The sequence below is a fragment of the Myotis yumanensis genome, unplaced genomic scaffold (genome assembly GCF_028538775.1).
Source record: "Myotis yumanensis isolate MYYU_CA2020_CCGP unplaced genomic scaffold, mMyoYum1.0.hap1 SCAF_12, whole genome shotgun sequence".
NCBI classification, from domain to species: Eukaryota; Metazoa; Chordata; class Mammalia; order Chiroptera; family Vespertilionidae; genus Myotis; species Myotis yumanensis.
Genome location: NW_027223763.1, coordinates 46339536 through 46355709, shown reverse-complemented (window position 1 = coordinate 46355709; position 16174 = coordinate 46339536). Strand labels below are relative to the sequence as shown.

General features: G+C 42.2%; 1 protein-coding gene across 4 annotated transcripts in view; it reads right to left on the bottom strand.

Annotated features, from left to right (window-relative positions):
- Window positions 1-1458: 1458 nt before the first annotated feature.
- VLDLR (very low density lipoprotein receptor) overlaps window positions 1459-16174 on the bottom strand; it is a 33818-nt gene continuing 19102 nt past the window's right edge. For 2 of the 4 annotated variants that reach the window (XM_070431566.1, XM_070431568.1), the window contains 15 exons: window positions 14706-15077; window positions 14481-14603; window positions 14272-14394; window positions 13717-13836; window positions 13469-13594; window positions 12546-12717; window positions 11743-11961; window positions 10586-10704; window positions 9639-9778; window positions 9165-9306; window positions 5655-5801; window positions 4433-4516; window positions 3980-4060; window positions 2980-3149; window positions 1459-2120 (listed from right to left, as the gene is read on the bottom strand). In XM_070431566.1, coding sequence (XP_070287667.1) covers window positions 2085-2120; window positions 2980-3149; window positions 3980-4060; window positions 4433-4516; window positions 5655-5801; window positions 9165-9306; window positions 9639-9778; window positions 10586-10704; window positions 11743-11961; window positions 12546-12717; window positions 13469-13594; window positions 13717-13836; window positions 14272-14394; window positions 14481-14603; window positions 14706-15077 — 2174 coding nt within the window. In that variant the 3' untranslated portion in view covers window positions 1459-2084. The remainder of the gene's footprint in view (window positions 2121-2979; window positions 3150-3979; window positions 4061-4432; window positions 4517-5654; window positions 5802-9164; window positions 9307-9638; window positions 9779-10585; window positions 10705-11742; window positions 11962-12545; window positions 12718-13468; window positions 13595-13716; window positions 13837-14271; window positions 14395-14480; window positions 14604-14705; window positions 15078-16174) is intronic. The other 2 variants (XM_070431567.1, XM_070431569.1) reach the window with 1 other exon arrangement.

Sequence of the window (16174 nt, the reverse complement as noted above, 5' to 3'; positions counted from 1 at the left end):
ACTGAGGAGGGCCAGATAAAAGAATGAGATGTTTTTGACTCTTTGAAGGTTGATAAATGGAACTTAGCACCTGAAGGAACACACTAGGGACTGGAATCCAAGAGAAGATAATGGAGAATAATACTTTGTTCTTAAAAATGATGACTTTGGGCCTTATAGTTGACTAATACTATATAATACTTGTAACACTGGTATCATTAAGCTTCCTATGAGATAATTTTGTATTGCTCTAATTTAAAAAAAAAAGAAATCAATGGGTTTTGTACTACAGCAAGGTCAAAGTAGCAGTCAACCAGTGGTCTTCAGAGTTTAGGTATGATGTATGCTAACCTACTTTTCACCTTCATCCATTTGATCAAAAGCACAAGAGGGCATCTATTAAATGGGATGATAGAAGCAACTTCATACAGAGTTATGGATATCTTGGCCTAAACCATAAGCAAGATGTCAACTGTCTTATCTATATTCCACATGCGAGTGGAATAGGAGTCAACCACCAATCCATTTTGCTACTCATCCTTGTGTTTCTGCATTGGTCATTTCATTCCCAGAGGAATCGCTGCACCTTCTGCAGTTGACTCCCCACCACGATTTGGACTGAAGAGCATCTTCCCAGGGCTTCAAGCCTTGTATCTTCCTCTCCTTGCTGGTGTCCTGAGCATTTAGAGAAAGGAAGTCATGGCCAATCGGATGGAAAACTTAACTAATTCCCTGTGCTACTTCTTCTACCTAAAATCTGCTTTTCATACTAAATGTTTTAGAAGTTGTCCATGGAAGGAATCCATTCTAGGCCAGCTAGACGGAAAAATTAGGAGATGTTACAGATTCTTCACAAAATAACATGAGGACAGTGATGTTCAAACATTAGTTTACATCATCACCTGAAGGGCTTGTGAAAACACATATTCCTGGACCCCCCGCCCCCCTCCAGAGCTTCTGACCTGGCATTTTTAACAAGTTCCCAGGAAACAGGGATGCTAACCTTAACCTCACTGAGAACCGCTACTTTAGATGGTTCAAGAATGGTACCACTTGTTATTGTTCTTAGCTCTCTTCATGGTAGACTGGCTAGACTCATAAAGGAAGACAGTCCTTTCCCATGCCTTAGAAGGCACTGGTTCTTGAACTATATATATAATTATAGAACATGGAAAAATGAATTTAATATGAAGAAGCTGAATTGATAGAAATCTTAGCATATGTTTCTAGATCAGGAAACAAATTAATGAGAAAAGAAAGTTTTCTCTAAGCAAGAGAAATTCAAGGTACATGCTACCTTAGCTTTTTTTTTTAGAAAATAAATCATTGCAGAGGAAATATTTAGTAGTACCTTGTCCTTTTTGCGTTTGGTTATTAAAAAATAGTAATATTATAGACTTAATTATACAACCACAAGACCTATAGCTCATATATTTAGTTAGAACATTTGATACTATTTAGACTGTTTATAGTTTCTCCTAGAGGAATAGGCATAAACCATGGTTAAGCTGCTTAGTTTAATTTTTTTAGCACTTGGAAAAAAATGTACAGTAGTTTGAACACTCAGTCTTTGCAAACCTCCATTGAGGTCAAAGATTTCATTCATAGGTACAAAATTAGTTTACAAATTTTTTGGCAATTTCATCTTAGTAACCCGTTTTATCCTATTGCCATTGTCCCAACCATTGAAAAAGTTTACAATAATTTACATAGAAATATTTTCAAAGTGCTTAAGAATAGTGATTGTTCTCTGGGATATTTACAGGTGGCCTATACAATGTATGTACAGGTGGTATACACTATAGCACAAGTTTCATTGCTGGAATATGGCTTTCTAGGGAAAGTGCATATTTGGCCAGAGGTGGCAATACTGTCTAGAAATTCAAGGGTTATAGGGAACCACATCCAAAGCTGAAGCAGAGTGTGGACGGGAATATTTATGAAAGTCATATAAAAACGGTCAAGTACACAAGCTTGATCCACGCAGATATCTTGATGTTCTTCCAGGCTGGAGGAAGAAAGAGACTTCAGCTGCTGGCTTGGTTACCATTCCAAATTGGGGAATTATTGGTTTGGATCTCAAAGGTTGAGACTTGTCTCAGAAGTCAAGCTAGGTCATCATCTGTGCTTACAATTGATATCTGTGGAAAAGAAAAAATATGGAGTGAGCTTGATCACTCATTGGTAGCACTTCTAGTCACTAAAATGGACCTTGCTTTTGAGTTGGCCATTCAGAACTCAAAGGTACATAGAAGGGAAGTCAGATCCAAAATAGTATTGAGTTGTGTCACTAGTGCAGTTTAACTTGAATTCAGCTGTATCTACTTGGTAGAGAGAGGAAATAGTGTGACTAATTCTGCAACTTCTACTTAATGATCTCAAGTCCTGGAGAAAAATATGGATAGACAGACACACGTGTGCCATGAATTGGCTACCATTCTTTGTTTTACCAGAATGTTGGAGAGGGAGTGCTCAGCACTTGTTTTGTTCAGACTGGTCCCTAAATAAAGGCCAAATACTCCATTTGGGTTTCAACTAAAAAACAAGTGACTGAGTGAAAAACTAGCTAGCTATACTAGGTGGGATAGGACACTTCCAAGCATTTGGTAATTTTGGCCCAAAGAATCTTGCTCAATACACTGACTTGAAGCTAACTCTCCTATATATGATATGCTAATTTACTTACTTAATAGTTCAAAAAGGAGCTACTTGGTTCATGCAAATATTTACATGTAGTTTCTATAACCAAAAATACCTCCAATAGTATAGTGATGACCTGAAGTTGACTTACTTGTCATCCTGTACGAGGCAGGTGCTGATCAACTGACTGACTTATGTTCTAACAGGCTAGACTGTGTAATCTCTGGTAAATGAAGTATTTGGTGGGTCCATGATCCTACTGGCTCTTCCTAGCCCAGACAGTCATAGCTTGAGTTTGAAGTTTCATTACCAAAAAGTCTTACTGCAAACAATGGCATAGAGGACACAAAGCTGACTTACTGCTGGGTACGTGTGTCCAACCGAAGCACTGTGTCTACCAATGTCTATAGACAGGTCCTCTTCAGTGGTCTTCAAGTACACAGGATTGTCAAAGTTCATGCTTTTCATATTCTTGTGTTGCCAGTTCCGCCACATCAAGTAGCCACCGACTGCTGCCATTGCTAAGAGCACTGAAAAAAGTTCAAAGGCAACTAAGCAAGGTCTAGTCTCAAAACAGAAAAAAGATCATGTTCATGAATCCATAAGCTACATTCCTAAAAGTTTCATGTTCTATGACGCTGAGATGACCAGAAGTTAGAATCTAAATGGGCAGGAGCTTGAAACAAGGTCAGACCAATGGTTAAGTGTTATTCTCTAGACTGGGCAAACGTAGTGTCCAGGGCCCCTTCCCAGGCAGAATGAATTGAAATTGCGGAAGCTTCTGGAGAGCTCTTCCAGGGGCCCTCCTAGTGTGTTCGCTGAGCTTGCAATCCAGTAATTTAGGATAAAGAGGCCATTAGAGCATAGTGCCTTAGCATTCACATACTCAATAGTAGCTTTAGAGGTCCATCTCCCTGGGTTTGAAAATTCTTAACTTTTTAATTTACTCCCTATATGCCCTATAATTCTTCAAGAAAGCATTTGAGCATTGTATCTCCTCTGTGTGAAATACTATATATATTTCAAAGAGAATTGGAACAGTTTTCTTTACTTAAAGGGACTTACTGTGAAAGGGGGTATGCCAGACTAACCACTCTGAAGTAGAAAGCTATGAGCACCCTTCATGTAATAGCTGAACATTTATCACTGCCAGTCACTGTGGGAAGGATACCACTGAAGAGAAAAGGCATGGACTCTCAACTCAGTGTGCCATGTTGGGGAGGGAGTAAAATGTAATTCAGTATCATGAGAGCTATGAAAGTACAAGGGGCCATGGGAAGTATGTCTCCAGATGAACTATAAATGCCCACCCGGTATCTAAGAAGTTCATGGGCTCCACATATATGAAGAATCGACTTACAGAGGGGAAGGATGGCCCACGCAGCAGAAGTCCCTTTGGGGGGAACGCTGACCTCCGATACTGCTGTGGTCATGTTGATCCCTGTAGGCGGATAAGAAGAATCAGTTTAGAAGAATCTGAACTCAGACTTGGAAATGCACCCATCTCGTGGAGAGCCTCATACCCTTGCATCCATCACGATGCTCAGTATCTATGATTGTATAGCAGCAACAACTGATCTAGAAGTATTTGAGAGTCACATGCTGTTATAGCCATTTCATTAACATTTCTCTAACACAAACCTTGATAAGTCAGGTCAGACTAAGACTCGAAGCTTCTTAGTCTTTGCAGTTTAAAAGTAGGTTACCAATCGGGGCAGAGCTAGTAGTTAAAGGCTGTATTAATTATTTAAGTAATAGATACAAAGTGTGGCTGTTAGTTGGGATTAACAGTTTGCAATACTGAACCCAATACCTCCAGGAACTAGTCCACTAGTTGGTGAAATTTCTGTTGTGTTGGTATCTTTTGTCTCACTGTAAGTCATAGTAGTTGCAGTACCTGAATTATAAAAACCAAGAACCTGGTTAATGCCAAGGTTCCAGAGTGGCTAGTTGTTTAGTCCAGATGAGCCCTGGCTAGGTTATTTTAATACCACGGGAAACAGACAAATCACTGCTGAACTAAGTTGCATGGTGGATGTATCAAAACTGGGAGAAAGAGCAGTCTTTGGACAAAACCAGACACATGAGACTTTAGGCAGAAGAGCAAGCATTTGAAATTTGACAATTTAAAAAGACACACAGCCACACTTCATGACCCCTCTAAGCAATGTCCAGGCTCCTGAAAGTTACAAAAAATGCCCGTGAGCCTGGCAGCGGTGGCTCAGTGGTTAAACCAGGAGGTCACTGTTTGATTCCCAGTCAGGGCACATGCCTGGGTTGTGGGTTTGATACCCCAGTAGGGGGCATGCAGGAGGCAGCCAATCAATGATTCTCTCTCATCCTTGCTATTTCTCTCTCTCTCTCCCTCTCCCTTCCTCTCTGAAATCAATAAAAATATTTTTTTTTTTAAAAAAAGAAATGCTCTTGAAAACAGATGACCAGGAATACTAGTCTTACCCCAGATTGTCTTGCAACTACTTTCTCAGTAAACGGAGCTAGTCCCTGCAGGGACTCAGGATTAAACTAATAAAAACCTTACAATATGAGCTCCTTGCTTACAACATGTGAGTTGAATTTGCCGCTTAACCAAAAGCTAAGAACAGAAGACTAAAAATGTAAGTTTAAGTGTGAGTTTAAGATAGTGTCATGCACTGGGGCTATGAGGTTTCCTGTAACCATAACCTTTTTTGTGCATAATTTCTGGCCTCTCTCTTCAGAGGAAATGTTAAGGCTTTGTTCTGTTATCTGCATGTTGCCTAGCTCAGTGTTGTTATGGGACTAATCAGTAAGAGGCCTGTTAATACTTTGACAAAAGTGTCACTTATAGACTCATCTGATGTTGAAATGAGTTAAAACTCAACTCTGAAGTAAAGCCATGAGTACCTGGAAGGCACTAGTACCAGGCATGTTCTCAAAGCTATTCCTAGAGTTAGATAAAACAGAATTCTTAAAATCCAGGCTAGTTTTCATAGCTAGTGTCTTGTTCTATAGCCTGTTGTATGTCTGGCTAGTGGATGAAAAGTAAAGAGTCTTACTTTGGCACTCCCGGCCATTTGCCCGTAGGTTGAACCCATTGGGACAGGAACACGTGTATTTGGGGGAGTGATCATTAATCTGTGGTGCTGGCAGACATAGGTATTCACATCCTCCATTCTCCATGTCTTCTTCACACCAATTTTTACCTGTTCAGACACAAAAATCCTTTAAAAGAAGTACGCCAGGGCCTGTTATATACACAAAGTCCTGTTCTAGGTGCTGAAGACATGAATCCTTGGCCCCAAGGAGTTTAAACTTGTCTACTCAGCCTAACCTTCAAGTTAAACCAATACCAGTGAAGAATAAATATAAGAGTACAGACAGCATGCTCTAAGGACACCAGAGATCCAAAGAAACTTCTTGGAAGTAGAACAAGAGTTATGCCTTAAACAGATGGATGGTGAGGGAGTAGGTGGAGAATGGAGGTGAGTGACCAGGAGTGGCACTAATTACTGGTCCAAAGCTCATAGTGAAGGCTCCGAGGAAGGAGATAAGCATGTTCTCCTAGCTTTATCATGCCTTGTTCCCACAAAGTGGAAGGCACCCAACTATATGGACGTTTAAGAGTTTCATTCATTCATTTTTATGCATGTAACACCCCTCCACACATACACACACAACATGCACACACAGTTCACCTAATCAGCCTTCCTCTCTCAAGCTCCTGGTAACCACTAATCTGTTTATTATTTTTACTAGAGGCCTGGTGCATGAAATTAGTGCTCGGGGTGGGGGGGGGGGGGGCGGTCCCTCAGTCTATGACCTCTTGCAGTCCGGGAGCCCTCGGGGGATGTCCGACTGTGGCAGAGGCAGGAGAGGCTCCCACCACTGCTGCTGTGCTCGCCAGCCATGAGCCTGGCTTCTGGCTGAGTGGTGTGCTCCCTGTAGGAGCGCACTGACCACCAGGGGCAGCTCCTGCATTGAGCATCTGTCCCCTGGTGGTCAGTGCGCACCATAGCGACCGGTCGTTTGGCCATTCGGTCGATTTGCATATTAGCCTTTTATTATATTATATAGGATAGTTTCCCCTTCTTCAAGGTGTCATATAAATGTAGTTACACAGTATCTGTTCTTTTCAAACTCTCTTCTTTCATTTATCAATATTAAGAGTTATGAAGTGTACCTAATTATAGCTTAGTCATTGTATTTCCCTAATGACTAAGGGTTTTGAACATCTTTTCATGTACTTATTGGACATGTAGAGCTTCTTTGGAGAATGCCTATTCAAATAATTTATCCATTTTTAATTTTTTATATTATTTTCCCCTTTAACCTCATTTACCCCCTTCTCTGCACTATTGTCTGTCCATGGATTATGCATATATGCATGTAAGTTTTTTTATTAATCTACCCCCCTCCCCAACCTCCCCTTTCCCTCTGAGATTTGTCAGTCTGTTCCATGCTTTTATGTCTCTGGATCTATTTTATTCATCATTTTATTTTGTGCGTTAGATTCCATATTTAAGAGAGATCATGTGATACTTGTCTTTTTCTGACTTGCTTATTTTGCCTAGCATAATACTCTCCAGGTCCCTCCATGCTACCTCGGATATTTGCTTTTTTATTTTTGAATGTATTCTGGCTAATAGATTCTTATTGGCTTTATGGTTTGCAAATATTTTCTCCCATTCTGGGGTTGCCTTTTCACTTTTTTGATACTATACTTGGAATCACAAAATTTTAAAAATTCTGATGAAGTTCTATTTATCTATTTCTTCTGTCACTTGTGCTTTTGGTATCATATATTAGAAACCATTAACTCAAGGACATGAAGATTTACTCCTATGTTCTCTCTCTCTTTTTAAATAAATGTGCATTAGGGTCACTTGAGAAACTGGGAGCGTTTTATTCTATGGATTCTAAAGCTCAGTCTTTTTTAACCTTATATCTCCAGGGCCTAGCACTGTACCTGTCACCTAATAGATTTTTTAAAAATTATTCCCATTTCATAGCCCCTCCCCTTTGGCAACTAAGCTTGTTCTCTTCTGTATCTCTGGGTCTGTTTCTGTTTATTCGCTTATTTTGTTTTTTAGATTCCACATATGTATAAGTGAAATAATATGATATTTGTCTTTCTCTGTCTGACTTACTTCATTTAGCATAATACCCTCTAGGTCCATCCATATTGTTGCAAACAGCAAAATTTCATTCTTATTTATTACTCAATAATATTCCATTGATGTCCATTCATTGATGGACATCTAGGTTGCTTCCATATTTTGGCTATTACTAGTAATGTTGCAATGAACATAGGGGTGCATATATCTTTTTGAATTAGAATTTTTGTTTTCTTCAGGTAAATACTCAGAAGTGGAATTCTGGATCATATGAAAGTTCTATCTTTAATTTTTTTGAGGAATCTCCATATTGTTTTCCATATGGCTATACTAATTTACAATCCCACCAACAGTGCACGAGGGTTCCCTTTTGAGTACATCGTCACCAACACTTGTTGTTTGTTGATTTATTGATGATAGCCATCTGACAGGTGTGAGGTGATAACTCATTGTGATTTTTATTTGCATTTCCCTGATGATTAGTGACATTGAGCATCTTTTCATATGTCTGTTTGCCATTTGTATGTTGTCTTGGGAAAAATATCAATTCAGGCAGGTCCTCTGCCCATTCTGTTGTTGTTGTTGTTGTTTTAATCCTTGCCCAAGATATTTTCCCATTGATTTTTAGGGAGAATTGAAGAGAGAGGGAAAGACAGAGAGAAACATCAATGTGAGAGAAACACATCAATTGGTTGCCTCCTGCATGTGCCCCAGCCAGGGCCTGGGCCGGGGAGGAGCCTGCAACCAACGTACATGCACTTGACTGGAATTGAACCCGGGATCCTTTGGTCCACAGGCCCACGCTCTATCCACTGAGCCAAACTGGCCAGGGCCCTCTGCCCATTTTTCAGTTGGGTTGTTGTGTGTTTTTTGGTGCTACATTGTATGAGTTCTTTATATATATTGGATATTAACCCCTTATTAGATGTATCATTTGCAAATGTTTTCTTCTATTCAGTAGGTTGTCTTTTCATTTTGTTGGTAGTTTCCTTTGCTGCACAAAAACTCTTTAGGTTGATATTAAAAGTTCCATTTAGATAGAACCAATCAAGTCTTTTAAGGAGACAATATGACCAGATGTGTCTGAGCATCTACACAATCCTATACAAGATGCGTCATGGGGGGCGAAGGAAGGGAAAGTTTGTGGCTACTTCGGAGGCTAGTGCCATAGTCTTAGCAAGAGGGGATGTAGGCCGAGGGGATGTGGAAAAGACTGAAATAAAAGACTGAACATGGAAGGTTGGGAGGGAATAGGAGAGCTCAAGTCCTGAAGCTCTTTTACTAATATAAAAATATTATATCCCAAACTCCAGGTTTGAAGTGTTTGGTATAAAAGGGAAAAGCTCCATTTTAGAGCAAGTTGAATTGCTAACAAGCTACTGATACCCAGCCGGTACTGTGTCATGCTCCTGCCCTTAAAGTGGCCATGAAGGGTCCTGCTTCCCCGGTTACCTGATGGCTGGACGAGTTCATGATAGACAATGATGTCTTGGGCATCATTAAGGTTATTAACTAGAGTGGCCAGCTCCGACCCAGTGAATTTATTGGCACCATAGACGGCTTCATTTTCCCCGTCTATCCAGTAGACACGATCCTAAAACAGAACCCCCAAATTAGCACGTATATGTAGGATTAACACAAATCACTGTCTAACTAAGGTCATTATTATTTACTGGCAAATTAATGGACCAAGTTTATTTAAGGCTGGTCTGGGATACTGGATGTGAAACTGTAAGAGAGCAAGTTCAGGTTTCTTAAAGTGCTACAAAGAATCAAAGATTATCTAACTTGCCCCAGGTTTTAAGTGACAGCAGCTTTTCAACTCATGCCCTCGGCTCTCCCCTCCTCCCCCCATGCCTGTTCCTTCTCCCCCAGGTGCTATAGTAACTCAAAGGTATACACTTGGACGTGAGGCAGGCGTCTTACCTCAAATATCGTTAGTGCAAGAGGATGGGCGAGGAACTCCAGAGACTTGAGCACTATCCTCCGATCTTGGCCGTTCAAGTCCACACTGGATAACATGTGCAACTTGGAATCAAGCCAATAGAGACGGCTCTTTATGAGGTCTAGGCAGGAAAAGAATTTCATTGCAGGGTAAGTCAGTATGACTCTGGCTTCCATTTAAAATCTCTAAGGAATCCAATATTTGACTTTTATGATTCCTGCTCCAGCAGGGATTCTTTTTTTAAAAAAATATATTTTATTGATTTTTTTACAGAGAGGAAGGGAGAGGGATAGAGAGTTAGAAACATCGATGAGAGAGAAACATCGATCAGCTGCCTCCTGCACACCCCCTACTGGGGATGTGCCCACAACCAAGGTACATGCCCTTGACCAGAATTGAACCTGGGACCCTTGAGTCTGCAGGCTGACGCTCTATCCACTGAGCCAAATCGGTTAAGGCTCCAGCAGGGATTCTTAATGGGATCCCGCAAATCTTGTGAAATGGCATGCCATTTCGGGAAACTCAAGGGGTACCTACGGTTCTCAAAGTAACTGACTTAAATGTTACTCACATGATAGAAGTTTTAAAAGAGTCTAGCATTTTGTGGTTCTCTCCTTCTGAGCCAGAAAAACTGTTATAAGCTGGCAATTCAGGAAATGCTAAGGCACCTGGGCCAGGAGTATTTAGGGTGAGAGTTCCCGAGACCCACCATCACTGAATTTGTGTCAGATATTAGGCCCCCATGGACTAGGTTGTAATTATGCAGTATGTAATTTAAATTCCCCATTCCATTGGTATTGCTCAGTTATTTCCATCCAAAGCCACTGCTCTAGCACTGTCTGCTGTAGTCTAGAGTTAGCAATGGAGATCAGTTAAAGCCAGGTGAAGGCTGTTGAATTGGTGGTCAACATAGGAAGAACATACGTACCAAGTGTAATTCCGTTAGGCCATTGGATATCCACTGCCACCAGCGGCCGTCTATCAAATCCATTCATTCCTGCTTTTTCTATTTTAGCTGGCTCACCCCAGTCTGACCAGTAAACAAATCTGGGAAGAATTAAGTTAGAAATAAGCCTCAGTGTTTTTAGAACGAATAAAGTTGTAGCTTAGGACAAACGTTCAAAGAGTGAACAGAAAAATTCTAGGGATTGATTACGACAAATAGTAACACTTCAGACTATAACTTATGTTCTGTGTAAACAAAACACTAAGAACCTACAAGCTTATTCACTATATTAATGTATTTGAGTCAGCCAAAAGTCACATATTATATGTTCCGTTTTTATTTCTATTTTTTATTTTTTTGTTAATCCTCACCTGAGGAGGATATTTTTTTCCATTGATTTTTAGAGAGACTGGAAGGGAGGGGGAGAGACAGAGAAAACCATCATTGTGAGAGAGACACATACATTGGAATCGAACCCGGGACTCTTCAGTCCGAGGGCCAATGCCCTCACAACTGAGCCAAACCGGAAGAGCTATGTTCCATTTTTAAAAGGCTGATTCTTTCTGAGGAGTGAAGAAGAGTAACTGTTAAGTTTTATAGCAGGGGTAGCTGATCGTGTGCTGGTGAGGTTACAGGGCCCATTTCTGATGACTGCAGGCTTAGCTTCCTTAGCTGTTCTGTTTGTTATTTAGTGGCAATTTAGGAAACCTCTCCGTGAAATGTTTCTAGCGAGGTCTGTCAATTTCAACTGGACTTTTGGATAAGCCTTGAGGTAATGTAGTTACCCAAAACCTCACAGCTCATGCTAAGACTTAGGTTTGATCATCCAGAGCTAACCTGACAAAGCATTCCGACAAAAATGAAAAGTCCCTTGTGGGTGGGTACGAGGGTTCAGATCCACCCTCTGTTGCACATCAAATCAGAAGCGTTGTTTCCTTAGCTTCCACCAGCAGCCAGGCTGCCCTGGGAGGGCCTGGCACACAGGTGGGACCATGACATGTTGAGCCAGACAATTCTTTCTCGTGAGCAGCTGATAGATAGGTCTTGATATTTCAGTTCTACTTCAGGCATGAGGAGGGCTCCTGGCCTATGCAGACAGCACCCAAAAGGCTACAGGATGCAGAACACAGAATACACACCCGGACAGGGGGTCCACAGCTATGGAGGCCGGCTCTCGCAGGTCCGAGTTAAACAGGAGCTTCCTTTTGGTTCCGTCCAGGGTAGCCACTGAAATAGTCTTAGAAGCCGCGTCAGTCCAGTAGAGGGTCTTGTACACCCAATCAACAGCAATGGCTGCAGGATTATAGACATTGTCGATCATTTTAACATGTCTACCAACCTTGTCATCCAGGGAGGCGCTGAAACAGAGTAGGTCACAAGAAATTTCAGAGGTTGACGCCATCGGAGCCTGGAGAACAGACTTTCTGCTTACAAAACGGTCCACAGCCTTGTTCGGAGAGAACTCTAGTAACACCGCTCACCGCTCCAATGACTGAACCGGGCCGCTCACTGGCACTCCATTAACAGTAGGCTAACTAGTTGCCCTAGGTGTTCCATATGCCAGATCCACACGCTTCTCAGTGGAGCTATTTGTTTCAGTAGCCACTGTCTGAGTTCCTCTAGTTCCCATTAAGGAAAAGCTGCACTACCATTTCTATTTGTAGTCACCATAAACGGTTCTCAGTTAACAGTTAAGGGGAGAAAATAGGAGACATTAAGATGTCAGCTGTGATCATCTTTTAGCTGTAGACACTTTTTAGTTCATAGGTGACTGTTCATTTCTAACAAGGAACTGATAGTCATGGAAAAGTTAAAGAATGGGTGTTTAGATTTACTATCTTCCAGCTAACTAGATGCTAGATGGAGACAAGAGAAATTCCTTCAAACCTTCCCAAAGGCCAAGCGATTTAGACCAAGACACCAAAATGGAACTGAAAGTTACCTGAAGATGGCCTTTTGGCTCAGATCAGCCCAGAATAGTTTCTGGGCAGCAATGTCAGCATCGAGAGCCACAGTGTTTCTTAGCTGCTCCACTAGTTGGATATATTCTTTCCTCTCTAAGCCAATCTTCCTGATGTCTCTGCGATTAGTGAAGATTAGACTTGGCTCTTTCCCTGCAAGACAGGAGTCCAGTGTATTTAGTTTTGCTGCAAGAAGGTAAGGTCCTTCTCAGTTACCTCCTCCCAAGAGAGCAGCACTTAAAAAGTGAAGCCACCGCCCCAGCCAGTGTGGTCAGTGGTTAGAGCATCAGCCATGCTCCAAAGGGTCTCAGGTCTGGTTCCTGGTCAAGGGCACATACCTGGGTTACAGGTTCCATCCCCGCCCCATTTCGGGTGTGTGGAGGAGGCAACCGATTGATATGTCTCTCTCACATTGATGTTTCTCTCGCCCTCCCTCTCTCCTCCCCCTCTCCCTTATACTCTCTCTAAGAAATCAATGGCAAAAATATCCTTGGGTGAGGATTGCTGAACACCTCAGGAATACTCGTGCCAGAGGCCGTGCCCCAGAGACCTGCAAGTGCTTCCCACTACTTACGAAGGCAGTTCTGAGGTCTCAGCATTCAATAACAGGGCCGCTGGCGAATAAGTTATTTATTTGAATTGCACTCAAGTATTGGAAGCAGAAAGTAAGCAAAGCTGGCAGGTATTCATGGTATCATGTGCAAAAGGAATAGACCAAGGCAGGAATCTGGGGAAATGATCTCTGTTTAACCTATGATAGAGAATGCGCTGTGATCTTAGTAGCGTTGCTCTCAAGTAGTATTTTAGTTTCATCTTCAATTTGGCTATTGTCATCACAAGCTGTACCTTTCCTAAGCACTTACTCATAAAGATACCAGAGCAACACCAGCCCCAGTCCATTTACCTACAGCCTTGCACACGCCAGTGGCAAGATCCATTTGATAGCCACGACTACATTCACACTTGTAACCGCCTTTTAAGTTGATACAAATTTGACTGCAGATTCCCGGATTTTGGCATTCGTCAATATCTAGGAGGGAAGTTAGAATTAGTCTTGCTGTTCCTGGATAACCTACAGAAATACACTGTCCTTTCCTCCCCGCCCCCGTCCCCCCCCCCCGCCCAGGGCTGAGGGTCTCTTCTTTGACTCACCTCCACAGGTTTTCCTATCTATCAGCTCAAACCCAGCTGCACAGTCACATTCGTAGCCTATAACCAAGTCTCTGCAGATATGGGAACATCCACCATTGTTAACCAAGCATTCATTTACATCTGAAATAAAAATGTCCTCGAGTTACTTGACAACTTATTCCAAATTGATATTTGTCCTAGTAACATTAAAAACCCAGGCTCTCTGCAATAACTTATCTACTTAGTCTGCTCAAATCTATGATTTTTCTAAGCTCTAATAATTTTTCTTATAAATATGCATCTTAGAGTGTACTGGGGGAATAATAGAGCCCATCTCCCTGGCCAGTTGGTTAAGCAGGATTTGATCAAGTTTCTCTATTACTGGTTAGTTATCTTTAAGGAGGTAAATTATGAACTAGTTTGTCACTGCATGGGCTCTTGAGTCATAAAAATTCACTCTTAAGTCCAACAATTGAACTTAGTTCATGAAAAGTAATTTAGTCAGACATTATGCATTAGCCATGCTAGACTGAATGAGCCATCCCAGCTCTGTCCCCAAGCAACCCCTTCACTTACGACATTCTTTCAGGGGCTCGTCACTCCAGTCCCTGCAGTCCTGTTCCTGGTTACATACTTTAATGATGTCTATGCATTCCCCGCTTCTGCACTTGAACTTTCCGGGACCCAAGCACTGATTGACTGCAAAGAGAAACACAGAAGAGAGGCTCCATGAGTGGGTCCGATCAGGGTAGTCCCTTGACAAACCCACACGAAGAGGCCCTTACCATTTTTGCAGTTGACTTCATCAGAACCGTCCACACAGTCCCGGATGCCATTACACTGCCTGCTGCCATGGATGCAGCTACCATCCTCACATTCAAACTGGTCTGGTCGGCAGGTTCGAGAAGCTACAAAGGGAGGAAACACCATGGGATGAAGCCAGCCAAGTTGTCCCCAGTGGATCCGTGGAAGAGAACTGAACATGCCACACTGATGAGAATGCTACGTACGACAGTTGACCTCATCGCTGCCGTCCCTGCAGTCCGGATCTCCGTCACATCGCCACTTCTTGTGGATGCACTCGCCAGAGCCACACTGGATCTCGCTGGCTGGGCACTTGGTGTGCATCACCGGCTGGCGGCCACACTGCTCCAGGGACTCATCAGACTGGTCCGAGCAGTCGGCATCATCGTCACACACCCAGCTGAGGGGGATGCAGGAGGAGGCGCTGCACTGGAACTCGTGGGCACCACAGGATGGCGGGGCACAGTTGAGCTCGTCACTGCCATCGTTACAGTCGTCCTGGCCGTTGCACACAAAATTCCTGGAGATGCAGCGGCCGCTGGAGCAAGTGAAATCATCAGAGCTGCATGTTATGTTGCCTATTGAGAGAAAGGAGGCCCCATTGAAAGTGCATCAGGACTGGTCCTTTTAGGACTTTTGTCTGGAAATCTAACCTGCAGATCTTTGGTCATGAATCCTAGCTTTCTAGCTTAACTTAAAAGCTAAAGTGTAATTATATCAATATCCAAGTTCCTGGAATACCAGGAACAGTCTCACCACATAAAAGATGCAGGGACGCCGAAACTGGTTTGGCTCAGTGGATAGAGCGTCGGCCTGCGGACTGAAAGGTCCCAGGTTCGATTCCGGTCAAGGGCATGTACCTGGGTTGCGGGCACATCCCCAGTAGATGTGCAGGAGGCAGCTGATCGATGTTTCTCTCTCATCGATGTTTCTAACTCTCTATCCCTCTCCCTTCCTCTCTGTAAAAAATCAATAAAATATATTTAAAAAAAAAAAAAAGATGCAGGGACACTTGAATAAGAACAAGAACAGAAATAAAGGACCAAGAAAAGAGTTGAAGACCAGAAATTAATTTGAGATGAGAGCCACAGTGAACTCTTACAGGAAGTGATCAATAACTTAAACAAGGAATTCCTTTCTGGAAGGCAGAGACTGAGTTATCTTTAAATGGACATAGTGCTTATCAGGCCAGACCACATTATTAGCTGAGACGATCATGCATCAGGTATTCAGGCAGATGTACACTCATCGTAAGCACTATCACACGATCACCCGAAAGGAGCCATTATGTTATACCATCATGCATGGCTCCTTCTCTTTACATCCTTCAAATGAGGATCAGGATTAACAGGTCGTAAATACTTAAAAGTTTTAGCAAGTCAGTTTGAGGGCTAGCATGACAGTCTAGCAGCCAGGTATGCTAATAGTGATAAGCTAGTCAGAGTCAAAGATAAGCCAGTTTGTACTTTGATTCAGATTCGGGCCAAATGGATTAAGTCACCATTTGGTGGTAATTATGATAGAGACCACGACTCTCTTGGGAAGCAAAGTCTAGATTTAAGAGGGAAACACTGGGCAGCTCCAGGGCTTACTACCACATAAAGCTCAATTCTAGGATTAAACACCAAAACTCATTGGACTAGGTGCAGTGGTATTGACCTCCAAAGCTAATTTC